A 27,335-nucleotide genomic window follows, 5' to 3' on the forward strand; every position below is an offset into this window, starting at 1 on the left:
TCTTCTTCTTCAGAGGGGCTATCGAGTCCAGTGTCATTCTCAGAGAGCCTATGGCACTGTCAACAAGATGATCAATCTGGAGTAAAGTTAGACCAGGAGTCCTCTGTTATATGGAGACCTGGACTAAAGTTAGACCAGGAGTCCTCTGTTATATTGAGATCTGGACTAAAGTTAGACCAGGAGTCCTCTGTTATATGGAGACCTGACCAAAGTTAGACCAGGAGTCCTCTGTTATATTGAGACCTGACCAAAGTTAGACCAGGAGTCCCTCTGTTATATGGAGACCTGACCAAAGTTAGACCAGCAGTCCTCTGTTATATTGAGACCTGACCAAAGTTAGACCAGGAGTCCTCTGTTACATTGAGACCTGACCAAAGGTAAGACCAGGAGTCCTCTGTTATATTGAGACTGGACTAAAGTTAGACCAGAGTCCTCTGTTATATTGAGAACTGACTAAAGTTAGACCAGGAGTCCTCTGTTATATTGGAGACCTGACTAAAGTTAGACCAGGAGTCCTGTTATATTGAGAACTGGACTAAAGTTAGACCAGGAGTCCTCTGTTATATTGAGACCTGACCAAAGTTAGACCAGAGTCCTCTGTTATATTGAGATCTAGACTAAAGTTAGACCAGGAGTCCTCTGTTATATTGAGACCTGGACCAAAGTTGTTAGACCAGGAGTCCTCTGTTATATTGAGACTGGACAAAGTTAGACCAGGAGTCCTCTGTTATATTGAGAACTGGACCAAAGTTAGACCAGGAGTCCTCTGTTATATTGAGACCTGGACCAAAGTTAGACCAGGAGTCCTCTGTTATATTGAGACCTAGACCAGAGTTAGACCAGGAGTCCTCTTGTTATATTGAGACCTGACCAAAGTTAGACCAGGAGTCCTCTGTTATATTGAGACCTGACCAAAGCTAGACCAGGAGTCCTCTGTTATATTGAGACCTAGACCAAAGTTAGACCAGGAGTCCTCTGTTATATTGAGACCTGACTTGTAAAGACCAGGAGTCCTCTGGTTATATTGAGATCTGGACCAAAGTTAGACCAGGAGTCCTCTGTTATATTGAGACCTGGACCAAAGCAGACCAGGAGTCCTCTGTTATATTGAGAACTGGACCAAAGTTAGACCAGGAGTCTCACATATTGAGAACTGGACCAAAGTTAGACCAGGACCTCTGTTATATGGAGACCTGACCAAAGTTAGACCAGGAGTCTCTGTTATATTGAGACCTGACTAAAGTTAGACCAGGAGTCCTCTGTTATATTGAGACCTGACCAAAGTTAGACCAGGAGTCCTCTGTTATATTGAGACCTAGACAGAGTTAGACCAGGAGTCTCTGTTATATTGAGATCTGACTAAAGTTAGACCAGGAGTCCTCTGTTATATTGAGACCTGACTAAAGTTAGACCAGCAGTCCTCTGTTATATTGAGACATGGACTAAGTTAGACCAGGAGTCCCTCTGTTATATTGAGACCTGGACTAAAGTTAGACCAGGAGTCCTCTGTTATATTGAGACCCAGACTAAAGTTAGACCAGGAGTCCTCTGTTATATTGAGACCTGGACCAGTTAGACCAGGAGTCCTCTGTTATATTGAGATCTGACCAAAGTTAGACCAGAGTCCTCTGTTATATTGGAGACCTGACCAAAGCACCAGTAGTCCTCTGTTACTGGAGACCTGACTAAAGTTAGACCAGCAGTCCTCTGTTATATTGAGACCTGGACTAAAGTTAACCAGCAGTCCTGTTATATGGAGACCTGACCAAAGACCAGGAGTCCAACATATGAGACCTGACTAAAAGTTAGACCAGAGTCCTTCTGTTATATTGGAGACCTGACTAAAGCAGACCAGGAGTCCTCTGTTATATTGAGACCTGGACTAAAGTTAGACCAGGAGTCCTCTGTTATATTGAGAACTGGTATTGAATCAAATGCAGAAGGAATCGCTTCTTTAAATTTAGCTACAATTCAATTCAATTCAGTTTATTTGTATAGCCCAATTTCACAAATTACAAATTTGTCTTGGAGTAAAGCATACTGTACATAGACATCCCTGCCCCAAAACCTCACATCGGACCAGGATGGACAGATGCAATAGATGTAATGTGTACAGAAGGACAGATTTAGAGTTTAAATACATTCAATGAATGTGACAGAGTGTATGAATAGTTCATAGTAGGCATATTCCACGATGGAGACCTCCACCATCCATCAGGCAGATGTATGGCGGAGAGGAGGGCGGAGTCTCAACAGTGGGCGGAGTCTCAACAGGACAGTGGCGTAGTCAGGAGCAGGAATTTACTACCCAGACGCCCATCCATCAGGCAGATAGATCTATGTCGTCTACAGGTTCCGGCGACCCCATGAGACGGAAGTCAAAAGCGACCGGGAGAAAGTTGTGCAGAGTAGTAATGCGGTGATTGAGAGATGAAAATTCATCCTTAAGAGAGAAAAAGCGAGATAGGTACTCAGTGCATCCCAACGCTCCCCGCAGCTATAAGCCTATAGCAGCATAATCAGGGCTGGACCAGGTGAACCTGATTCAGCCCAACTATAAGTTTGTCAAAGAGGAAGGTCTAAGTCTACTCAAACGAGGTGACTGTGTCTGCCCCGGACTGAAATTGGAAGTTGGTTCCAGCAAAAGAGAGCTTGATAACCAAAGGCCTGGCCCCATTCTACTTTTTAAGACTCTAGGAACTACAAGTAGTCCTGACGAGGAGCGAGCTCTAGTGGGGCAATATGGTACTACAAGCTCCTTAAGATATGATGGAGCATCACCAATCACATGGTACGTTAAGAGAAGAATTTTAAAAGTGATTCTGATTTTACTGGGAGCCAGCAGAGCAGCTAGTGCAGGAGTGATGATCTTTTCTTAGTTTTAGTGAGAACACGAGCTGCAGCATTCTGGATCAACTGGAGGGACCTAAGAGATTTATTAGAGCAGCCTGATAATAAGGAGTTGCAGTCAGCACTGTCAGTTGTGTATCATCTCCTCTGTGGTGGAGTTGACTCTGTGTCATCTTCTCTGTGGAGTTGACTCTGTGTCATCTCCTCTGTGGTGGAGTTGACTCTATATCATCTCCTCTGGTGGAGTTGACTCTGTATCATCTCCTCTGTGGTGGAGTTGACTCTATATCATCTCCTCTGGTGGAGTTGACTCTATATCCAATCCAATCCAATCCAATTTATTTATATAGCACATATTAAAAACAGAGGGTTTAATGAAGTGCTTCACAGTAAAGCAGCATATAGTATAAAATAAAATATAATATTACAGTAGTAGATAAAAGGCATACAAACAAAATAGAGAGAAATCAATACAAAACATAGCTCAAACTGACTCAAAAGCTAGGTGAGGTCTGAAGGGACTTTGAAGTTTGAGGTGGATGCTAATTTGACTTGGGGGGCAGGTTGTTCCAGAGCCTGGGGCCAATGAGAAGGTCTGTCTCTAGTACCTTTCTGTTTAGGACTACTAGGAGGAGTCATCAGTCGATCTCAGACCCTTGAGGTACACCTGTATGGAGGTCAGAGATAATTGAGGCCAGTCATTGCCGCTTTAAACAAAACAACAAAATCTTTAAAATGAACTCTAAAGGGACAGGAAGTCAATGGAGGGAAGACAGGACTGGGGTGATGTGATCGCATTTCATGGGTTCCTGTAAGCAACCGAATATAGCTGCCACACCCATATGGCCACGAAGTCTTGTTTAAGCCGGCATAAAGTGTAACAAGGCAATTCAATCACAGAAACAAATGCATGAATTACACGCTAAATCTCAGAAGCGGATAAACCGGTTTAATTTGGACAGCAGCCTCAGGTGATAAAAACTGGACTTCTAACCAGCTAAGAGAGCTTATCTGTTTATCTAATTCTAAAGCACCGTCGATTTTAACTTCAGATTAGAGACCATGGTTTTACACTGTTGCAGGAACCCAGTCGGAGGACATCGCCATTTGGTCCAAACACACCACCTCCGCTTTTTACTCTGGCATTTAGCAGTTAAAGCCACACATCCAGGCCTTTATGTCATTGAGACAACAACCAGGGGCGCCAGAGAGCAGGTGTGCTTAGGGGGGCGAGCATTGGGAGTCGTCTGCATAAAGGTGTAGGGAGACGCTTAAAATGAGCCCAAGGGGAGAAGGTATAAGGAAAATAAATGGGCCCTAAATGAAACCTTGGGGAACCCAGGATAGGGGGCAGAAGACGATGCTAAGTCACCAAGCTTCAATAGAGAAGATCACAAGAATTCAACCAATCATATAAACAATAGGATATGATGAATAATAATCAATAAAAAGCAGCTGTGAGGTCTAAGAGTATTAAGATAGCAGAGTCACCAGAGTTCGTAGTGACCAGGAGGTCATTGAATACTCTTAGCAAGCAGACTCAGTACTGTGAAGCGCTTTAAAACCGGATTGAAACATATCGAAAATATTGTGTGCATGTATGAAAGACTGGTGGAGTTGACTCTGTATCATCTCCTCTGGTGGAGTTGACTCTATATCATCTCCTCTGGTGGAGTTGACTCTGTATCATCTCCTCTGGTGGAGTTGACTCTATATCATCTCCTCTGGTGGAGTTGACTCTGTATCATCTCCTCTGGTGGAGTTGACTATATCATCTCCTCTGGTGGAGTTGACTCTGTGTCATCTCCTCTGGTGGAGTTGACTATATCATCTCCTCTGGTGGAGTTGACTCTGTATCATCTCCTCTGTGGTGGAGTTGACTCTATATCATCTCCTCTGGTGGAGTTGACTCTGTGTCATCTCCTCTGGTGGAGTTGACTATATCATCTCCTCTGGTGGAGTTGACTCTGTATCATCTCCTGCGGAGTTGACTTATATCATCTCCTCTGGTGGAGTTGGACTTCTGTATCATCTCCTGGTGGAGTTGACTTGTATCATCTCCTCCAGGAGTTGACTCTATATCAGCGCCTCTGGTGGAGTTGACTGTGTCATCTCCTCCAGGAGTTGACTATATCATCTCCTCTGGTGGAGTTGACTCTGTATCATCTCCTCTGGTGGAGTTGACTCTGTATCATCTCCTCTGTGGTGGAGTTGACTCTATATCATCTCCTCTGTGGTTGACTCTATGTCATCTCCTCTGGTGGAGTTGACTGCATCATCTCCTCCGGTGGAGTTGATATCACCTCCTCTGGTGAAAGTTGACTTCTGTGTCATCTCCTTCAGGAGTTGACTGCATCATCTCCTCTGTGGTGGAGTTGACTCTATATCATCTCCTCTGTGGTTGACTCTATATCATCTCCTCTGGTGGAGTTGACTCTGTATCATCTCCTCTGGTGAGTTGACTTATATCATCTCCTGGTGGAGTTGACTTGCATCATCTCTGGTGGAGTTGACTCTATATCATCTCCTCTGGTGGAGTTGACTTGTATCATCTCCCCTGTGGAGTTGACTTTATCATCTCCTCTGGTGGAGTTGACTCTGTATCATCTCCTCCAGGAGTTGACTTATATCATCTCCTCTGTGGAGTTGACTCTGTATCATCTCCTCTGTAGGAGTTGGACTCATCATCTCTCCAGGAGTTGACTCTGTATCATCTCCTCTGGTGGAGTTGACTCTATATCATCTCCTCTGTGGAGTTGGACTCTGTACTCCTGGTGGAGTTGACCTATATCATCTCCTCCTGTGAGTTGACTGCATCACTTCCTCTGGTGGAGTTGACTGTATCATCTCCCTCTGTGGTGAGCTGACCTATATCATCTCCTCTGGTGAGCTGGACCTGTGTCATCTCCTCCTGTGAGTTGACTATATCATCTCCTGTGAGTTGGACTCTGTATCATCTCCTCTGGTGGAGTTGACTCTGTATCATCTCCTCTGTGGTGGAGTTGACTCTATATCATCTCCTCTGTGGTTGACTCTATGTCATCTCCTCTGGTGGAGTTGACTCTGTATCATCTCCTCTGGTGGAGTTGACTCTATATCATCTCCTCTGGTGGAGTTGACTCTGTGTCATCTCCTCTGGTGGAGTTGACTCTGTATCATCTCCTCTGTGGTGGAGTTGACTCTATATCATCTCCTCTGTGGTTGACTCTATATCATGTCCTCTGGAGTTGGACTCTGTATCATCTCCTGGGTGGAGTTGAATTTTATATCATCTCCCTCTGGTGGAGCTGACTATATCATCTCTGGTGGCTGAATCTGTATCATCTCCTCCGGTGTGGAGTTGACTCTGCATCATCTCCTCCTGTGGCGTGAGTTGACTCTTATATCATCCTCTGGTGGAGTTGACTTCTAGTCATCTCCTCCTGGTGAGTTGACTATATCATCTCCTCTGGTGGAGTTGACTCTGTATCATCTCCTCTGGTGGAGTTGACTCTGTATCATCTCCTCTGTGGTGGAGTTTGACTTTGCATCATCTCCTGGTGAGCTGACTTATCATCTCCTCTGTGGTGAGTTGACTCATATCATTTCTCCCTGGTGGAGTTGGACCCATCATCTCTGTGGTGAGTTGACTCATATCATCTCCTCTGGTGGAGTTGACCTCCTATATCATCTCCTCTGGTGGAGTTGACTCTGTATCATCTCCTCTGGTGGAGTTGACTCTATATCATCTCCTCTGGTGGAGTTGACTCTGTATCATCTCCTCTGGTGGAGTTGACTCTATATCATCTCCTCTGGTGGAGTTGACTATATCATCTCCTCTGGTGGAGTTGACTCTATATCATCTCCTCTGGTGGAGTTGACTCTGTATCATCTCCTCTGGTGGAGTTGACTCTATATCATCTCCTCTGGTGGAGTTGACTCTGTATCATCTCCTCTGGTGGAGTTGACTCTGTATCATCTCCTCTGTGGTGGAGTTGACTCTATATCATCTCCTCTGTGGTTGACTCTGTGTCATCTCCTCTGTGGTGGAGTTGACTCTGTATCATCTCCTCTGTGGTTGACTCTATATCATCTCCTCTGTGGTGGAGTTGACTCTGTATCATCTCCTCTGTGGTTGACTCTGTGTCATCTCCTCTGTGGTGGAGTTGACTCTGTATCATCTCCTCTGTGGTTGACTCTGTATCATCTCCATTGTCGTGACTCATAGGGTGATTGTCCTCTGCAGCCCAGCATCGAGGCCTCGGGGCCGGCTCACGTGTTCGGGGTTGAGCTGCACCACCTGGTGGAGAAAGAAGAGTCCACGTCCATGATCCCTCTCCTGATCCAGAAGTCTGTGGCAGAGATCGAGCGGCGAGGCCTGAAGGTGTGTTACCACCATTTAAACTACCTGGAGGAACCAACCATCCTCCAGGTCTACCAGCAGCTTGTTGAGTGGAGTAAGTAAAGATCACTCTCTTAAAGGAGTAAGTAAAGATCTCTTAAAGGAGTAAGTAAAGATCTCTTAGAGGAGTAAGTAAAGATCTCTTAAAGGAGTAAGTAAAGATCTCTTAAAGGAGTAAGTAAAGATCTCTTAAAGGAGTAAGTAAAGATCTCTTAGAGGAGTAAGTAAAGATCTCTTAAAGGAGTAAGTAAAGATCTCTTAGAGGAGTAAGTAAAGATCTCTTAGAGGAGTCAGTAAAGATCTCTTTAAAGGAGTCAAGAAGATTTGTTCAGAAGTTAGCTTAGAATATGCTTGACTAATTATTATATTTTCCCCCGCCTTAGGATTAATCGACCCCATTCAATGTTTAATGTCGGTGTTCTTTCGGTAGTCAACAAACAAACATAAAGTGCCTTTAATTTAAACTTGGAAAACAATAATATTCTAATAATTTTCTGGAGGTTTTAATTGCTGGCCAAATTGAACCTTCCAAAGGGTAAAATATGTTAGTAAATATAAAGGTAACAGTAGGGTGAAATATTGAATCGGGCCAAATGACCAAAGGGGGAGGGTGGTTATTGATTCGGTCAAACACCTAAGGCAACACAAGGGTTAAAGGAGTAAGTAAAGATCTCTTAGAGGAGTAAGTAAAGATCTTCATGGCCATCAGAGTTCATTCATTGAAGCCTTTCAATTAATAACACGGTTACACAGCCGAGAGGTTTAGGTTACTGGTACTGGTTCTGACTGGTTTATACTGGTTCTGACTTGTTCATACTGGTTCTGACAGGTTCATACTGGCTCTGACGGGTTCATACTGTTTCTGACTGGTTCTGACTGGTTCATACTGTTTCTGACTGGTTCATACTGGTTCTGACTGGTTCTGATGGGTTCATACTGGTTCTGATGGGTTCATACTGTTTCTGACTGGTTCTGACTGGTTCATACCGGTTTCTGACGGGTTCATACTGTTTCTGACTGGTTCATACTGGTTCTGACGGGTTCATACTGGTTCTGACTGGTTCATACTGGTTCTGACGGGTTCATACTGGTTCTGATGGGTTCAAACTGTTTCTGACTGGTTCTGACTGGTTCATACTGTTTCTGACGGGTTCATACTGTTTCTGACTGGTTCATACTGGTTATGACTGGTTCATACTGGTTATGACAGGTTCATACTGGCTCTGACGGGTTCATACTGGCTCTGACGGTTTCATACTGTTTCTGACTGGTTCTGACGGGTTCATACTGATTCTGACGGTTCTCTGAGGAGAAGTCAGGTGTTTTCTTTGGGCTTCACTAGTCAGAAAAGGGAGGCAACACAGAGGGCGTTACCATCTGTCCACAGAGGCAGCCTGACCTTTGACCTCATCAGGAAAAACTCCCTCAAAATAGGCTTGTGGTTTGCCACTAGGGGGACTGCACTTAAAAACGTCTTGTGATATATTTAAAAAATATTTATTTGTAATATTTAGAGGAGGAAGAAACTACATTTATGAAAACACCTCCTGTCTGTGTCTGTCTCTCTCTCTCTGACTGCATGTCTGTCCCTCTGACTGCCTGTCTGTCCTCCTGCCTGTCCCTCTGACTGCCTGTCTGTCTCTCAGGTGGTGGGTCTGTACAGACTGTGTGGCTCTGCCTCCGTGAAGAAGGAGCTCAGGGATTGGTTTGAGAGGAGCAGCTCAGCGGTGTGTCTGAGCGACGACCTCTACCCCGACATCAACGTCATCACAGGTCAGTCCACCGGCCGGGCCTAAGGGCCCAGGTGAAGGGCCCAGGTGAAGGGCCCAGGTGAAGGGCCCAGGTGAAGGGCCCAGGGGAAGGGCCATGGGGAAGGGCCCAGGTGTGACCCTAACCCACTGGACCTCAGAAGCCTCCTCAGATAGACGGGAGAGACCTTATGGTGAGGGACATGATGGCTTGGACTCAGGGCTGGTCCTGGTTGACCTGCAGAGACTCTGATGGACCTGCAGGACCCTGAAAGCATCCGACACGCATCACAACCACCAACCATGTGCTGAGGCTCGTCTACATTGACACTTCTTCATCCACCTTGTTTCCACTGTGGAGGACCACATGAGGACCCAGAAGCTTCTGCTGCAGTCACAGCATCTGTTCACAGAGCTGAGGGGAACCAGAAGATCCGGATGCTTCTCCTCCATCGATAGAGATTCAATTCAATTCAGTTTATTTGTATAGCCCAATTTCACAAATTACAAATTTGTCCTGAGTTTACAATTCAGAATATAGATTATCCTGCCCAAAAACCTCAAGATCGACCAGGAAAATCCCCAAATAACCTTCAGGGGAAAAGGAAGAAACCTGGAGAGAGCAACAGAGAGGATCCCTCTCCGTGATGGACACAGATGTAATAGATGTCAAAGACTAGAAGGACAATTTAGAAAGAAATATTATTCAATGAATATGACAGTGTATGAATAGTTCATAGTAAGTGGTCTCCATTTATGGAGACCTCTTACCATTCATCAGGCAGATGGCGGTGGGGAGGAGGAGTGGGCGGAGTCTCAACAGTGGGCGAGTCTCAACAGGACAGTGGCGAGTTGTATAAGGAATTCCACGACTCAGACCTCGATGATCCATCAGCAGATAGATTTATGCTGCCTCATAGGGTCCGATGACCCCATGAGACGTGAATAAAAGGACCCGCAGCAGAGTTAGTAACGTGATTGAGAGATGAAAATTCATCCTAAGGAGAGAAAAGAGGAGATAGGCACTCATGCATCCTAAACGTCCTCCGGCAGCTATAAAGCCTATAGTAGAGTCTGGACCAGGTGAACCTGATTCAGCCCCAACTATAAGCCTGTCAAAGAGGAAGGTCTTCATCACTCTAAAGGAGGTGACTGTGCCTGCCTCCGGACTGAAGGTGAAGCTGGTTCCAGAAGAGAGCTTGATAACCAAAGGCCTGGCCCCATTCTACTTTAAGACTCTAGGAACTACAAGTAGTCCTCCAAGATTTAGTGAGCGAGCCTCAGGGCAACATGGTACCACAAGCTCCTTAAGATATGTTGGCATCACCAACTGCTTTGTACGTTAAGAGAAGAATCAGTGATTTTGATTTTATCAGAGCCAGTGCAGAGCAGCTAGTGCAGGAGTGATGATCTCTTTTCTTAAGTTTTAGTGAGAACACGAGCTGCAGCATTCTGATCAACTGAGGACCTAAGATTTATTAGAGCAGCCTGATAATAAGGAGTTGCAGCAATCCAAAATCAAGCAATTCAACGCCAGAACCAATTTTCTGCATCTTTGAGACAAGATGTGCCTGATTTTTGAAATAATACGAGATGAAAGAATGCAGTCCTTGGACGCTTTATCGGGAGTTAAAGGAAGTCCCGATCAAAGCACCAAGATTCTTTACAGTGGTGTTGGATGCCAGGGCAATGCCGCTTCACAGAAAACCACATCAACAGATAATTGATCTCTCTGAGGTGCTCAGGGTCGATTAAAATTATTTCGTTTGTCTGAGTTTAACATCAAGTAGTTGCAGGTCATCCACAGCCATGTCTTTAAGATATTGAATTTTTACCGAGTTACGTTTCGGTTTTATCGATAAATATAGTTGAGTATCATCTACAATAATGAAAGTTTACAGTGTTTCCTGACAATATTGCCCAAAGGAAGCATGTATAAAGTAACAAAATTAACCAAGACAGAACCTTGTGGAACTCCTCCGTGATTAACGTTGGTGGTTATTTATAATAATAAGCTATAAATACAAACCAGATTCGATCCGATAAACAGGATTTAAACCACCAGTGCCGTGCCTGAAATGCCAATCGACTGCTCCAGTCTCTGTAACAGGATGTCATGGTCACGGTGTCGAATGCAGCACTCAAGGTCTAACAAGACTAGACAGAGAGGAGTCTCATCAGACTAAGGTTCAACAAGACCAGCACAGAGAGGAACCTTTATCTGCCATTAAGAGGTCATTTGTACTTTTACCAGTGCTGTCTCGGTGCTGTGGTGTTTTCTAAATCCTGGATTGGTACCTCAAATAAATTGACAGGATGTAGAAAGCGGGGGAACCAGGGGAGGGGCCCGGTTCCCTAACCCCGGACTTGCCTTTGCGGAGGCCAGGGGGCTAGGCACGGGGCCCGGGGCCCAGGGCCCAGCCCCGGCCCGAGCAGGGGAGCTCCCCCCCCTCGGGGGTTTTTAAAATGACATTTTCTTTGGGTTTCCTTGGGTGCTTTATCCCTTGTTCGTGGGGGGTCCTTGTTTTTGGTTTTCTTTTTTTTGGCCCTTTTTCTTTGGGGCCCCGTGCTTTTCCCCCGGGGCATGAAACCTCCCCTTCCCGGAAAAATTCCCCCGGGGGAAAAAATAGGGACAAAAATCTTAATAAAAATTTTTGTTTTGGGGAGGGTAATTTCCCTTTTGGGTTGGGGGAAAGAGTTTGTGAAATTTGGGCCTCCCCGCCCTCCTTTGGGGGGGGGGAGTGGGGCTCCCCCGGGAGCTCAGGATGGTTTAGGGGGCGGGTTTACGACACCTCACCATAACCCTGGGTATCCCCCCGGGCCAACCCCAAAGGGTGAACAAACCCCAAAAAGGCCCAGGTAGCAAACCCGGAGGAAACTATAACCCCCGGGAAAAAGGTTGAAAAGGGGTAAAAGGTGCCCTCAGTTTTTATGAAAATTTAAGAAAAATCCCGGCCCCCAAAAAACTGTTTGAGGTTTGTCTAATTGAATTTTATCCATTGTTTAGGGGGACCCATGGGCAAAGGCTAAAGCCCAGTTTTTTGGGGAAAACCAAAAACGGGTTTTTGGGAAAGATTTTAAAGTTTTTTATAACCCAACAAAACAATTTGGCCCTTTTCATTTGGGAACAGACCCCCGGGAAAACTAAGGACCAGGAAATAAAAACCCTAAAAAAAAGAAACTAAGGAACGGGAACCCTCTGGGGAACAGATCGGAAAAAAGAAAAAAAACAGTTTGGGGAAAAATTAAAGGACAATATGAAAGTTTCGGGGGGAAATCCAGGGAACCCCCAGACCAAAACAGATAAGGGGGGCTAAAACGTTTAAAAACTGCTGGGGGAACAGACCCAGGCACCTAGGCAGAGGGGAAAAACCCCAGGGGGCCCCGGGAAAAAAGACTTGGGGAAACAGATTTAAACGTGGAAAATAAAACATTTAAAAAAAAAAAGGAAGGGACAGACCTGGCCTTTTAAAGGGATCGGGGGCCCGCCCAAAAGGGAACCGATTAGGAAAACCCAAAACCTCGAAACAAGTCAAAAGGTGGGCGTCGAGAAAAGGGTAACGCCAAAAGGGGAATTTTGGAAACTAAAAGCCGGGAACAAACTCGGGAAAGATCAAAAGGCGCCTCGGGGTGGCAACCCCGAAAACTCAAAAAATTTTTAAGGAAAAGTAAAAGATTTCGGAACGGGAAGGAAAGCTAGGCAATTGGACCAGTTTTAGGGGAACAGACTGGGGATTGGACCCTAGGGACCAAAAATTTATGAAGCCATAAAATCAAACAGCTGGGGAAAGTCAGGGAACAATTTCAAAAAACCGGAAAAAACTGGGGGAAAAACCCCAAACGATAGGAAACTAGAAACAGACTCTGGGGGGACCGGCAGCTCAAGGGGAACCACTAAAAGGGAAAGACTCTACCCTCAGGCCATTAAAAACTGGGCAGTTTCAAGGAAAGCCCCGGGCCAGACTCGGGAAAAGACCCCCCGGCCCTTTAAGGGTTTTTAAAAAATAAATTTATATTTTCTTTTTTGGGGCCCCAGTTGGTTTTTTCCCAAACAAAACCCTTGGGGTCCTTTTAATGGGCTTCATGTTTAAAACCAAAACTAAAACCCCGCCCGAAAAGGAAACCAAAAACCCCGGCCCCCGAAACCTGATGTCCGTTCTTAAAAGGGGTCAGGGCTTGGTGCTTTGGCCTGGTTTTTGCCGGCGGGCCTTTTTTGTCCTTGGTCTTTGTTTTGTGCCTTCGGTCTTTGTTTTTTCCCTTTGTGTTTCCTTCTTTGGGGTCCTGTTTTGGCCATTTTGGTTTTTGGGGATTTGGGGCTTATGTTGGAAAAAAAGGGGGGTTTTCGGGTTTTCACTTTGGGGGTTTCTGGCCTGGTTCGGCTTATTTTTGGGGTTTTAGGTTTTTGGCCCTTGTCCCGTTTTTGGGTTCCTTAAGTTTGGTCCCTTAGGGGCCCTTATTTTTTAAAATTTTTGGGGTTTTTTTCCCGGGTTTCTGTTTTGGGTCCTCGTTTTTTTTTTACCGGGTTTTCCGTGCTTTTTTATTTCCTTTTAGGAAAACAAAAAAAGGAATTTAAACGAAACCCAAAAGACATGGCCCGGAAAAGACCAAAACGATTCCTGGGCTCGGGGCCGCTTTGGCCCTTCAGCTTTGGCCTTGGGTCTAAGCCCCCCTTAAAAGGGTTTTCCCTTTGCCCAGAAAGCCAGGCGGGGCCCCCAGAGGGGCTCTGCCCCGGGGCCCTCATGGGTAAAATGGCCTTTGGCGGCCTTTGTGTTTTTGGCGTTTTTGGCTTTGGCGTTTTTGGCCTTTGGGGGCTGGCCGTTTTTGGCCTGGCTAGCGCCTTTTTTTAAAGCCGGTTTGGCGGTGGGTTTTTGGGCGGTCGGGGGCCCTTTTTTTTGGCCCTGGCCCAGTTTGGCGCTTTGGAGTTTTTTGGGCCTTTTCCTGCCTCGGCCTTTGCCCTTCCAGGATTTAGGCTCGTTTGGGCCCGCCCCAAAAATTTTTTGGGAAAAAATTTTTTTGGTTTCAGGGAAAATTTGGGGCCTTTTTTTTAGAAATTTTTGGAAAATTCCGGGTTTTTTGGGGCTTCATTTTTTGGGGGGTTTTAAAAGTCTGCCCCGGGGGCCCAGAACAGCTGGGCTCAGGCCTCGGCCTTTGGGGCTAAAAAGCTAGGCCTGGGGCTCAGGCCTAGGAACAGCCCAAAAAAGCCCAAAGGCCCAATAAGGGCCCAACCAAGGACAACCAAAAAGACCAAAAAGACCAGGAAAAACCAAGGAAAAATGGGAAAGCCCGGAGACCAGGACAGACCAGGAAAAATAAAAAACTCTAAATTTTAAACAATTTAAAGAAGAATAGATTTTGTAAATTTTCAACACCAGCTTCAGCTAGGAACAAAAAGAAAAGAAAAGACTAAAAGACATGAAAGACAAAAGACAGAAAAAAGGAAACATGAAGACTGGAGCCAGAAAGGGCCCGGAGCGGCCATGGGGGTAAGCTGGGGCAAGGCGGCCCCGGCCTGGCCAGGGGCAGTCCAGAGGCCAGCTGGCCAGGGCTGGAAGCTTTGGAAAAAGGGGCTAGGCAGAAGCTGGGCTGGCCATGGGCCATGGGCTAGCCAGACATGGGCCTTTGGGCCGGAGCCATGGGCAGGGCCCCTTTTCAGTGGCGGAAAAAAGCTAGGAACAGACTAGACACAAAAGGACATGGGACCGAAACAAAGACATGAAGACAAAAAAGAACAAAAACATGAGGCCTGGCCAGCGGGCGGCCGGGCTGTTTTTTTTCTTTTTGGCCGGGCCAAAAGCTTTAGAAAAAAACTTGTGTTTGGCAAGAGCTTGGCCAGTTTGGCCGGGGCCCGCTGGCACAAGCTGGCCATTTTGGCCTTGGTTTCCCTTTTTTTTTTGGGGCCCCATTTTTTTTTGGGGCCAGGGGTTTTTTGGTTTTTCTGGCCGGGGCCGTGCTTTTTTTTTTTGCCATTTTTTTGGGGCTTGGGGGCCGAACCGCTTTGGCCCAGCGGCCATTTTTTTGGCCGGGCGTTTCATGGGACCAGCCTTGGTTTTTTTTGGGCCTTTTTTTTGGTCCCAGTTTGGCCACAGGACTTTCCAGGGCCGTGCAAGCATGGCCGGGCGGGCCAGGGTTTGGCCGGCTGAAGAGCCAAGCGGCCGGCAAAGCAGGCGGGCTGGCAGAAAGCATGGGCCACAGGGTCTAGCCGGCTTATGTAGGCTAAGCGGCCGCTGGGCCAAAGCTTGGCCCCGGCCTGGCCAAAGCTGGCAGGGCCCGGGCCATGGGCTGGCCCGGGCTGGCTGGAGGCTAGCTGGCCGCCGCTGGCCGGGCCAAAGCTGGCCGGGCGGCCCCAAAGCGGGGCCCTTCCGGCTAGCCAAAAAAGAATAGCTGGCTGGCTTGCCCAGCTGGCCGTGGCCAAAAAATTTTTTTGGCCAAAGCCAAAAACTAAGAAAAAAAGGCCGGGCTGGCCAAAACGGCCGGCCAGCTGGAAAAAAGCAGACATGGCCAGGCCGGGCATGAGCCAGCCGGCATGGCCAAAGCCAAGACAAAGACATGGACACCGGACCAAGACAGGGCAAAAGACAGGCCCAGCCAAAAGCTGAGCCAGGCCCAAAGCTGGCAGGCCAAAAATCATGAAGCCGGCATGAAGACAAAAGACATGGCAGAAGACAAAAGCTTTGTGCAAAACAGGGCATGAAGACACAAACAAAAGAAACACTTTTGTCCAAAGGCTTTAACAAATAAACGGGGAAATGAAGCCAAAAAAAAACAAAACAAAATTTGCTGAAGAAAAATCTGCATAGACACTGCAAAGACCCACATGCCAAGGAAAAACAGAAGCTTTCAGGGGAAAAAAAATGAAAAAAACTGGAGGACACAAAGAACAGGAGACAGAGCAAGAGAATGACAGAAGACATGGAAAAAACTTTCCAAGACATAGACAAAAAGGAGAAAAGCATAAAAAGCATTTCCCCGGGAAATGAAGCCCCTCCAGACACACAAGAGGCGGAAGAAGACCAAAAAAGGACATGGCAAAGTTTCACAAGCAAACCACAGCAGAGCAGGCACCAGCATGAAGACAAAGCACAAGGACAGAAGCAAAAAGCATGAGAAAAAAAGAAACAAAGACAGAAAAAAAGGGCTTCATGCCGTGCACCCGGGCCCCCGGCTTAAGCCAGCAGCAAAAAAAACCCCCGGACATGAAGACAAAAGGACAAAAGACAAGGCATGAAGACAAGGCCAAAGACATGAAGACCCCAAAGACATGAAACAAAGGACAGGCCAAGCATTTTGGCCAAAGCATGAAGCCAAGACTTTAAACACAACATGAAGACACAAAACACAGGAAAAAGGGCACAAGACATGAGAATAAGACAGGAAACCAAATCTTAGTGAAAACAGACACAAGGGGCAAAGCAAAAAGGACAAAGGGACATGAAGAAACCGGAAAACAAAGGGCATGAAGGAACAAAGCCCAAGAAGCGGGAAGACACAACGGCCTCGGTTCACAAGACATGGGCACGGACATGAAACCAGCATGGAAAAAGGCCCAAAAGCTTGAAAAAAAGGGAACCCGGGGGCCCACAAGGGAAGAAAAAAGGCCGGACCCCGAAAAAGGCCAAGACATGGCACGGTTTTAAAAAAACTGGCCGGCACGAGCATGGCCAAAAACAGGGCCCAAAAACATGGCACGGCAAAAGCAAAAGGACAGCACAAGCTAAGCATGGACAAAGACAAAGACACGAAGACATGAAGACACAAGGACATGAAGACACAAAGACATGAAGACACAAGGACACAAATACATGAAGACACTAGGACACAAAGACATGAAGACATGAAGACACAAGGACCCAAAGACATGAAGACATTAAGACACAAAGACAAAGACATGAAGACACAAGGACACAAAGACATGAAGACACAAGGACCCAAAGACATGAAGACACAAGGACACAAAGACATGAAGACACAAAGACATGAAGACACAAGGACACAAAGACATGAAGACACAAGAACACAAAGACATGAAGACACAAGGACACAAAGACATGAAGACACACGGACACAAAGACATGAAGACACAGACACAAGGACACAAAGACATGAAGACACAATGACACAAAGACATGAAGAGACAAAGACACAAGGACACACAGACACGAAGACATGAAGACACAAGGACCCAAAGACATGAAGACATTAAGACACAGACACAAGGACCCAAAGACATGAAGACACAAGGACACGAAGACATGAAGACACAAGGACACTCATTTATTTGTGTCTTCATGTCTTTGTGTCCTTGTGTCTGTCCTTGTGTCTTTGTGTCCTTGTGTCTTCATGTCCTTATGTTTTCATGTCTTTGTGTCCTAAGGACATTCAATTCAATTCAATTCAGTTTATTTGTATAGCCCAATTTCACAAATTACAAATTTGTCTCGGAGTGCTTTACAATCTGTACACATAGACATCCCTGCCCCAAAACCTCACATCGGACCAGGAAAAACTCCCAAATAACCCTTCAGGGGGAAAAAATGGGAAGAAACCTGGAGGAGAGCAACAGAGGAGGATCCCTCTCCTAGGATGGACAGATGCAATAGATGTAATGTGTACAGAAGGACAGATTTAGAGTTAAAATACATTCAATGAATATGACAGAGTGTATGAATAGTTCATAGTAGGCATATTCCACGATGGAGACCTCCACGATCCATCAGGCAGATGGCGGTGGGGAGGAGGAGTGGTGAGTCTCAACAGGACAGTGGCGTAGTCATGAGCAGGAATTCCACGACCCAGGCGATCCATCAGGCAGATAGATCTATGCCGTCTCATAGGGTCCGATGACCCCATGAGACGAAAGTCAAAAGGACTTCCGGGGAGAAAGCAGAGTTAGTAACGTGTGATTGAGAGATGAAAATTCATCCTTAAGGAGAGAAAAAAGAGGAGATAGGTACTCAGTGCATCCTAAAACGTCCCCCGGCAGCTATAAGCCTATAGCAGCATATCAAGGGGCTGGACATGAAGACACAAGGACATAAAGACACAAGGACATGAAGACACAAGGACACGAAGACATGAAGACACAAAGACATGAATACATAAGGACATGAAGACACAAAGACATGAAGACACAAAGACATGAAGACACAAGGACATGAAGACACAAGGACATGAAGACACAAAGACACAAGGACATGAAGACACAAGGACATGAAGACATAAAGACATGAAGACACAAATACATTAAGACATGAAGACACGAAGACACAAAGACATGAAGACATAAAGACACAAGGACATGAAGACACACGGACACAAAGACATGAAGACACAAAGACACACGGACACAAAGACATGAAGACACAAGGACATGAAGACACAAATACATGAATACACAAAGACATGAAGGCACAAAGACATGAAGACGCAAAGACATGAAGACACAAGGACACAAAGACATGAAGACACAAGGACACCAAGACACAAAGACACAAGGACATGAAGACACAAGGACACGAAGACACAAAGACACAAGGACACAAAGACATGAAGACACAAGGACATGAAGACACAAATACATGAATACACAAAGACATGAAGGCACAAAGACATGAAGACACAAGGACATGAAGACACAAATACATGAAGACACAAGGACATGAAGACACAAGGACACGAAGACACAAGGACATGAAGACACAAAGACATGAAGACATGAAGACAAAAAGACACAAGGACATGAAGACACAAGGACACAAAGACATGAAGACACACGGACACAAAGACATGAAGACACAAGGACACAAAGACATGAAGAGACACGAAGACATAAAGACATGAAGACACAAAGACACAAGGACCCAAAGACATTAAGACACAAAGACAAGGACACAAAGACATGAAGACACAAGGACACAAAGACACAAGGACCCAAAGACATGAAGACACAAAGACATGAAGACACAAATACACAAGGACACAAAGACATGAAGACACAAAGACACAAGGACAGAGACATGAAGACACAAAGACATGAAGACACACGGACACAAAGACATGAAGACACAGACATGAAGACACAAATACACAAGGACACAAAGACATGAAGACACAAAGACATGAAGACACACAGACACAAAGACACGAAGACACACAGACACAAAGACACGAAGACACAAGGACCCAAAGACATGAAGACATTAAGACACAAGGACATGAAGACACAAAGACATGAAGACACAAGGACACAAAGACATGAAGACACAAAGACATGAAGACACAAGGACACAAAGACATGAAGACACAAGGACACTCATGTATTTGTGTCTTCATGTCCTTGTGTCTTCATGTCTTCAATGTCATCGTCTTTGTGTCTGTCTTCATGTCTTCAATGTCTTCATGTCTTTGTGTCTTCATGTCTTTGTGCCTTCATGTCATTGTGTCTTCATGTCTTCATATCACTGTCGCAGCCATCCTGTCTTCATGTCTTCATGTCTTGTGTCATGATGTCTTCGTGTATTGTCTTCATGTCGCAATGTCTGTGCGTTCATGTCTTTATTCATGTCTTTGTGTCTTCATGTCCTTGTGTCTTCATGTCTGTCTTCATGTCTTTGTGTCTTCATGTCTTTGTGTCGTCTTTCTGCCATGTCTTTGTGTATTCATGTATTTGTGTCTTTGTCCAGCATCTTCATGTCTTTGTGTGTTCTGTCTTGTAATCGGTGTCTTTGTGTCTTCATGTCTTTGTGTCCTTGTGTCTTGTGTCGCTGTCTTGTGTCTCATGTTGTGTCTTCATGTCACTTTGTGTCTTCATGTCTTTGTGTCTGTTGTGTCTTCATATCGGTCTTTGTGTCTTGTATGCGTGTCTTTGTGTCTTCGTGTCTTGTGTGTCTTTGTGTCTTCATGTCTTGTAGTCCTTGTGTCTTCATGTCTTTGTGTGTCCGTCTTCATGTCTTCGTGTCTATCCATGTCTTTGTGTCTTCATGTCTTTGTGCTCATGTCTTCATGTCTCATGTCTTTGTGTCTTCGCCAATATCTTCATGTCTTGTGTCTTTATGTCTTCCTGTATCTTTGCATGTCTTCATGTATTTGTGCTCTTCATGTCGTCTTCATGTCTCCTGTGTCTTCATGTCTTTATGTCTTCGTGTCTTCATGTCTTGTGTCTTCATGTCCTTGTCTTTTCATGTCTTCATGTGTCTTTTGTGTCTTTGTCTTCATGTATCCCTGTGTCTTCATGTCTTTGTGTCTTTATGTCTTTGTATCTTCATGTATTTGTGTCTTCATGTCCTTGTGTTCTTGTGTCTCTTCATGTCTTTGTGTCCTTGTGTCTTCGTGTCTTCATGTATTTGTGTCTTCATGTCTTTGTGTCTTCATGTCTTTATGTCTTTGTCTTCATGTCCTTGTGTCTTTATGTCTTTGTGTCTTCATGTCTTTGGGTCCTTGTGTCTTCATGTCTTTATGTCTTCATGTCTGTGTGTCTTCATGTCTATGTGTCTTCATGTCCTTGTGTCTTCATGTATGTGTCTTCATGTCTTTGGGTCCTTGTGTCTTCGTGTCTTTGTGTCTGTGTGTCTTCATGTCTTTGTGTCTGTGTGTCTTCATGTCTTTGTGTCTTCATGTCTTTGTGTCCTTGTGTCTTCATGTCTTTGTGTCCTTGTGTCTTCATGTCTTTGTGTCTTCATGTCCTTATGTCTTTGTGTCTTCATGTCTTTGTGTCCTTGTGTCTTCATGTCTTTATGTCTTCATGTCTGTGTCTTCATGTCTCTGTGTCTTCATGTCATCATGTCTTTGTGTCTTCATGTCTTTGTGTCTTCATGTCCTTGTGTCTTTATGTCTTCATGTCTTTGTGTCTTCATGTCCTTGTGTCTTTTTGTCTTTGTGTCTTCATGTCCTTGTGTCCTTGTGTCTTCATGTCCTTATGCCTTCATGTCTTTGTGTCTTCTTGTCTTCATGTCTTTGTGTTTTCATGTATTTGTGTCCTTGTGTCTTCATGTCTTCATGTCCTTGTGTCTTTGTGTCTTCATGTCCTTGTGTCTTAATGTCTATGTGTCTTCATGTCCTTGTGTCTTCATGTCTTTGTGTATTCATGTATTTGTGTCTTCATGTCCTTGTGTCTTCATGTCTTTGTGTCTTCATGTCTTTGTGTATTCATGTATTTGTGTCTTCATGTCCTTGTGTCCTTGTGTCTTTGTGTCTTCCTGTCTTTGTGTCTTCGTGTCTTCATGTCTTTGTGTTTTCATGTCCTTGTGTCTTTGTGTCTTCGTGTCCTTGTGTCTTCATGTCCTTGTGTCTTTGTGTCTTCATGTCTTTGTGTATTCATGTATTTGTGTCTTCATGTCTTTGTGTCTTCATGTATTTGTGTCTTTATGTCCTTGTGTCTTCATGTCTTTGTGCCTTCATGTATTTGTGTCTTCATGTCCTTGTGTCTTCATGTCTTTGTGTCCGTGTGTCTTTGTGTCTTCATGTCTTTATGTCTTCATGTCTTTGTGTCTTCATGTCTTTATGTCTTCATGTCTTTGTGTCTTCATGTCTTTATGTCTTCATGTCTTTGTGTCTTCATGTCTTTGTGTCTTCATGTCCTTGTGTCTTTATGTCTTCATGTCTTTGGGTCCTTGTGTCTTCGTGTATTTGTGTCCTTGTCTCTTCATGTCTTTGTGTCCTTGTGTCTTCATGTCTTTGTGTCCGTGTGTCTTCATGTCTTTGTGTCTTTATGTCTTTGTGTCTTCATGTCCTTGTGTCTTTATGTCTTCATGTCCTTGTGTCTTCATGTCTTTATGTCTTCGTGTCTTTGTGTCCTTGTGTCTTCATGCCTTTGTGTCTTTGTGTCCTTGTGTCTTTGTGTCCTTGTGTCTTCATGTCTTCATGTCCTTGTGTCTTTGTGTCTTTATGCCTTCGTGTCCTTGTGTCTTCATGTCTTTGTGTCTTCATGTATTTGTGTCTTCATGTCCTTGTGTCTTCATGTCTTTGTGTATTCATGTATTTGTGTCTTCATGTCCTTGTGTCTTTGTGTCTTCATGTCTTTGTGTCCTTGTGTCTTCATGTCTTTGTGTCCGTGTGTCTTCATGTCTTTGTGTCCTTGTGTCTTCATGTCTTTGTGTCCGTGTGTCTTTGTGTCTTTGTGTCCTTGTGTCTTCATGTCCTTGTGTCTTCATGTCCTTGTGTCTTTATGTCTTTGTGTCGTCATGTCTTTGTGTCTTCATGTCTTCATGTCTTTGTGTCTTCATGTCCTTGTGTCTTTATGTCTTCATGTCTTTGTGTCTTCATGTCTTTGGGTCCTTGTGTCTTTGTGTCTTTATGTCTTCGTGTCTGTGTGTCCTTGTCTCTTCATGTCTTTGTGTCCGTGTGTCTTCATGTCCTTGTGTCTTCATGTCTTTGTGTCTTCATGTCTTTGTGTCTTCATGTCTTCATGTCTTTGTGTCTTCATGTCTTTGTGTCTTCATGTCTTCGTGTCTTTGTGTCTTCATGTCCTTGTGTCTTTATGTCTTCATGTCTTTATGTCTTCATGTCCTTGTGTCTTCATGTCTTTATGTCTTCATGTCTTTGTGTCTTCATGTCCTTGTGTCTTTATGTCTTCATGTCCTTGTGTCTTCATGTCTTTGTGTCTTCATGTCCTTGTGTCTTCATGTCTTTATGTCTTCATGTCCTTGTGTCTTTATGTCTTCATGTCTTTGTGTCTTCATGTCCTTGTGTCTTCATGTCTTTGTGTCTTCATGTCTTCATGTCCTTGTCTTCATGTCTCTTGTGTCTTCTGTCCTTGTGTGTCTTGTGTCTTCATGTCCTTGTGTCTTTATGTCTTCATGTCCTTGTGTCTTCATGTCTTTGTGTCTTCATGTCCTTGTGTCTTCATGTCTTTATGTCTTCATGTCCTTGTGTCTTTATGTCTTCATGTCTTTGTGTCTTCATGTCCTTGTGTCTTCATGTCGTCATGTCCTTGTGTCTTTGTGTCGTCATGTCTTCATGTCTTTGTGTCTTCATGTCCTTGTGTCTTCATGTCTTCATGTCTTTGTGTCTTCATGTCCTTATGTCTTTATGTCTTCATGTCCTTATGTCTTCATGTCTTCATGTCTTCATGTCATCGTGTCTTCATGTCTCTGTGTCTTCATGTCTTCATGTCATCATGTCTTTATGTCTTCATGTCCTTGTGTCTTTATGTCTTCATGTCTTTGTGTCTTCATGTCCTTGTGTCTTCATGTCTTTGTGTCATCATGTCCTTGTGTCTTTGTGTCGTCATGTCTTCATGTCTTTGTGTCTTCATGTCCTTGTGTCTTTGTGTCTTCATGTCCTTGTGTCTTTGTGTCTTCATGTCCTTGTGTCTTTATGTCTTTGTGTCTTTGTGTCTCACCGTCAGTGAAATAGTTTCTTCAACATGTAGAGATTTAATCTTTTGTGTCTTAAAAACTTGACAGAAGCTTTTTCTCTGTCGACACGTCCATGTAGCGCTGAGCTATGTTCACCTCCGATTACCCAGAACACCCCTCTCTGTAGGATTACCCAGAACACCCCTCTCTGCTCTCCAGGCCACGCTGGCTCTCCTGCTGGACCACCTCAGCCTGGTGGCGTCCCTCAGCTCCTCCAACAGGATGACGCACCAGAACCTCGCCGTCTGCTTCGGCCCGGTGCTGCTCACCCCGACCCAGGAGGCCTGGAGGGGAGGAGGAGGAGGAGGAGGGGGAGGGGGAGGGGGAGGGAAGGGATTCAGTTCCAGTGAAGAGATGGCGAGTGCGGTGGACTTCAAACGACACATTGAGGCCTTACACTACCTGCTGCAGCTGTGGCCAGGTGAGACATGCTCTGAGGCAGGTGAGACATGCTCTGAGGCAGGTGAGACATGCTCTGAGGCAGGTGAGACATGCTCTGAGGCAGGTGAGACATGCTCTGAGGCAGGTGAGACATGCTCTGAGGCAGGTGAGACATGCTCTGAGGCAGCTGAGACATGCTCTGAGGCAGGTGAGACATGCTCTGAGGCAGGTGAGACATGCTCTGAGGCAGGTGAGACATGCTCTGTGGCAGGTGAGACATGCTCTGAGGCAGGTGAGACATGCTCTGAGGCAGGTGAGACATGCTCTGAGGCAGGTGAGACATGCTCTGAGGCAGGTGAGACATGCTCTGTGGCAGGTGAGACATGCTCTGAGGCAGGTGAGACATGCTCTGAGGCAGGTGAGACATGCTCTGAGGCAGGTGAGACATGCTCTGTGGCAGGTGAGACATGCTCTGAGGCAGGTGAGACATGCTCTGAGGCAGCTGAGACATGCTCTGAGGCAGGTGAGACATGCTCTGAGGCAGCTGAGACATGCTCTGAGGCAGCTGAGACATGCTCTGAGGCAGGTGAGACATGCTCTGAGGCAGGTGAGACATGCTCTGAGGCAGCTGAGACATGCTCTGAGGCAGGTGAGACATGCTCTGAGGCAGGTGAGACATGCTCTGAGGCAGGTGAGACATGCTCTGAGGCAGGTGAGACATGTCCCATGTTTTCCTCCTCAGTGCCGAGTCATCGATTCCCAGCAGACGACCTCCCCGCCCCCTCCCCCTCCCCCACCCCCGCCCTGGACCAGGACCCTCGAGAACAGCAGGACTGGCCTCCTGCGCTGCGATTGGCTGTGAGCCCTCAGAGGGAGGTGGTGGTGTCCCGACGGGGGCGGGGCCTGGCCCGGCTGGAGAGCCCTCCACCAATCAACCGCTACGCAGGAGACTGGAGCGTCTGTGGCCCGGAGGCCGGAGAGGAGGCCGACTACGACGAGGTGGCAGGTAAACTCTTCATCATATCCACGTCTTCATCATATCCACATCTTCATCATATCCACATCTTCATCATATCCACGTCTTCATCATATAAACGTCTTCATCATATCCACATCTTCATCATATCCACGTCTTCATCATATCCACGTCTTCATCATATCCACGTCTTCTTCACCCCCCCACAGTCTGACTGAAGAACCCTTCTTGTCCTCTGACCTCCTTCTTGTTGCCGTTTCAGGCAGTGGGGATGAAGAGGAGGAGAAGAAGGAGGTGTGGTCCGGAGGAGGAGGAGGAGGAGGTCTGTACGTGGACCAGCTGATGGACTTTGACGCTCCCTTTAACTGCCGACTCAGCCTGAAAGACTTCGACACTCTGATCCTGGACCTGGACCGAGAGCTGGCCCAGCAGAGCCACGTCTGCCTGTAGACCAGGTCCTCCTCCTGGGGGTCTGGAGGGAGACCTGGACCCTGTTCTGGTTCTGGGGGTCAGGGCAGCATCCTGCTGGATCCTGGTGGATCCTGCTGGATCCTGGTGCTTAAGCCATACTTTCTCCTTGTGGAGCAGCTCATTGTTCTGCTCCTTCAGACCACTAGCCAATGAGGACTCCACAGTCCATGATGTAGTCCTGCAGGGTTCTAGACTCCGCAGCTGGTCCTGTAACTGGTTCTCTACCCCTGCTGGTCCTGTAACTGGTTCTCTACCCCAGCTGGTCCTGTAACTGGTTCTCTACCCCTGCTGGTCCTGTAACTGGTTCTCTACCCCAGCTGGTCCTGTAACTGGTTCTCTACCCCAGCTGGTCCTGTAACTGGTTCTCTACCCCTGCTGGTCCTGTAACTGGTTCTCTACCCCAGCTGGTCCTGTAACTGGTTCTCTACCCCTGCTGGTCCTGTAACTGGTTCTCTACCCCTGCTGGTCCTGTAACTGGTTCTCTACCCCCTGCTGGTCCTGTAACTGGTTCTCTACCCCAGCTGGTCCTGTAACTGGTTCTCTACCCCTGCTGGTCCTGTAACTGGTTCTCTACCCCAGCTGGTCCTGTAACTGGTTCTCTACCCCAGCTGGTCCTGTAACTGGTTCTCTACCCCTGCTGGTCCTGTAACTGGTTCTCTACCCCCTGCTGGTCCTGTAACTGGTTCTCTACCCCAGCTGGTCCTGTAACTGGTTCTCTACCCCTGCTGGTCCTGTAACTGGTTCTCTACCCCAGCTGGTCCTGTAACTGGTTCTCTACCCCAGCTGGTCCTGTAACTGGTTCTCTACCCCTGCTGGTCCTGTAACTGGTTCTCTACCCCTGCTGGTCCTGTAACTGGTTCTCTACCCCAGCTGGTCCTGTAACTGGTTCTCTACCCCAGCTGGTCCTGTAACTGGTTCTCTACCCCAGCTGGTCCTGTAACTGGTTCTCTACCCCAGCTGGTCCTGTAACTGGTTCTCTACCCCTGCTGGTCCTGTAACTGGTTCTCTACCCCTGCTGGTCGTCAGTATGTTCGCGGTACAGAGATGTTGTGAAGGAGGCCATCGTCAGGGTTACCGATGAAGATGTTTCTCTGTTTACGGTTGGCTCTTGTTTGTTGACAGTATTTCTGTATATATATATATATATATTTATATTTATATTTATATTTATAAATATATATATTGAGGATAATAATCCTGTTCCTGACGGTGTTCCTGACGGTAGTGGTGGAGCACGCCGTCTGAACCAAACCATTAAACACATTCGTAGTCGCCTGAGTTTTATTTTCTGTTTGATCAAAAGCAAAAGAGTGAAAGGAAGAAGTTCAGTTTGAAGCTTCATCTTCATCTTCACATGAAGGGGACAGAGCTCAGGCCTCCACCGCTCAGCAGGTGAGACTCTTATTCTGAAATGTATCAATAATTGATATTGATTATCTGATTCACATGAAGCATCTGTTCATAATGAGGTCACATGACTTCCTGTTGACGTGACCTGTCAACATGTTTCTGGTCAGATTCTCTAAATAATAGTAATATAATTAACGTATATAATGACGTCTAAATCAACAGTTTATGTTGTAGTCTTTTTATTCCTATCTAAATTCTTCCTGTCAGTCCTGCCTCGGCTCTACAGTCTCGTCTCGTTACGCTTTGCATTCTTCTGATTGGCCGAGCCAGTGAGCGCCTTGCAGCTCAGAGCTCTGATTGGCTGCTTCCCTTGTATGGGGCGTATCAGCAGAAAGAAAATAATTAAAATATAGAAAAGAATGAGAAGCAGAGCTAGATGTACGTGACGTAGAATGTTCTAGCTCCTAACCCTACGACCTTCATTTGACCCCAACAGGCTGTGACCTTCATTTGACCCCAACAGACTGTGACCTTCATTTGACCCCAACAGGCTGTGACCTTCATTTGACCCCAACAGGCTGTGACCTTCATTTGTCAACAGGCTGTGACCTTCATTTGACCCCAACCCTTCATTTGACCCCAACAGACTGACCTTCATTTGACCCCAACAGGCTGTGACCTTCATTTGACCCCAACAGGCTGTGACCTTCATTTGACCCCAACAGGCTGTGACCTTCATTTGACCCAACAGGCTGTGACCTTCATTTGACCCCAACAGGCTGTGACCTTCATTTGACCCCAACAGGCTGTGACCTTCATTTGACCCC

At 45.9% G+C, this 27,335-nt stretch overlaps 1 protein-coding gene across 1 annotated transcript in view; it reads left to right on the top strand.

Annotated features, from left to right (window-relative positions):
* Positions 1-26,430, top strand: part of LOC130204767 (rho GTPase-activating protein SYDE1) — a 65,259-nt gene extending 38,829 nt beyond the window's left edge. The window contains 5 exon segments of the mRNA XM_056431737.1: positions 7,076-7,213; positions 8,878-9,021; positions 23,379-23,751; positions 24,454-24,717; positions 24,950-26,430. Coding sequence (XP_056287712.1) covers positions 7,076-7,213; positions 8,878-9,021; positions 23,379-23,751; positions 24,454-24,717; positions 24,950-25,137 — 1,107 coding nt within the window. The 3' untranslated portion in view covers positions 25,138-26,430.
* The last annotated feature ends 905 nt before the right edge of the window (positions 26,431-27,335 follow it).

Source organism: Pseudoliparis swirei, chromosome 14 (assembly GCF_029220125.1).
Source record: "Pseudoliparis swirei isolate HS2019 ecotype Mariana Trench chromosome 14, NWPU_hadal_v1, whole genome shotgun sequence".
In the NCBI taxonomy this organism is placed as follows: domain Eukaryota; kingdom Metazoa; phylum Chordata; class Actinopteri; order Perciformes; family Liparidae; genus Pseudoliparis; species Pseudoliparis swirei.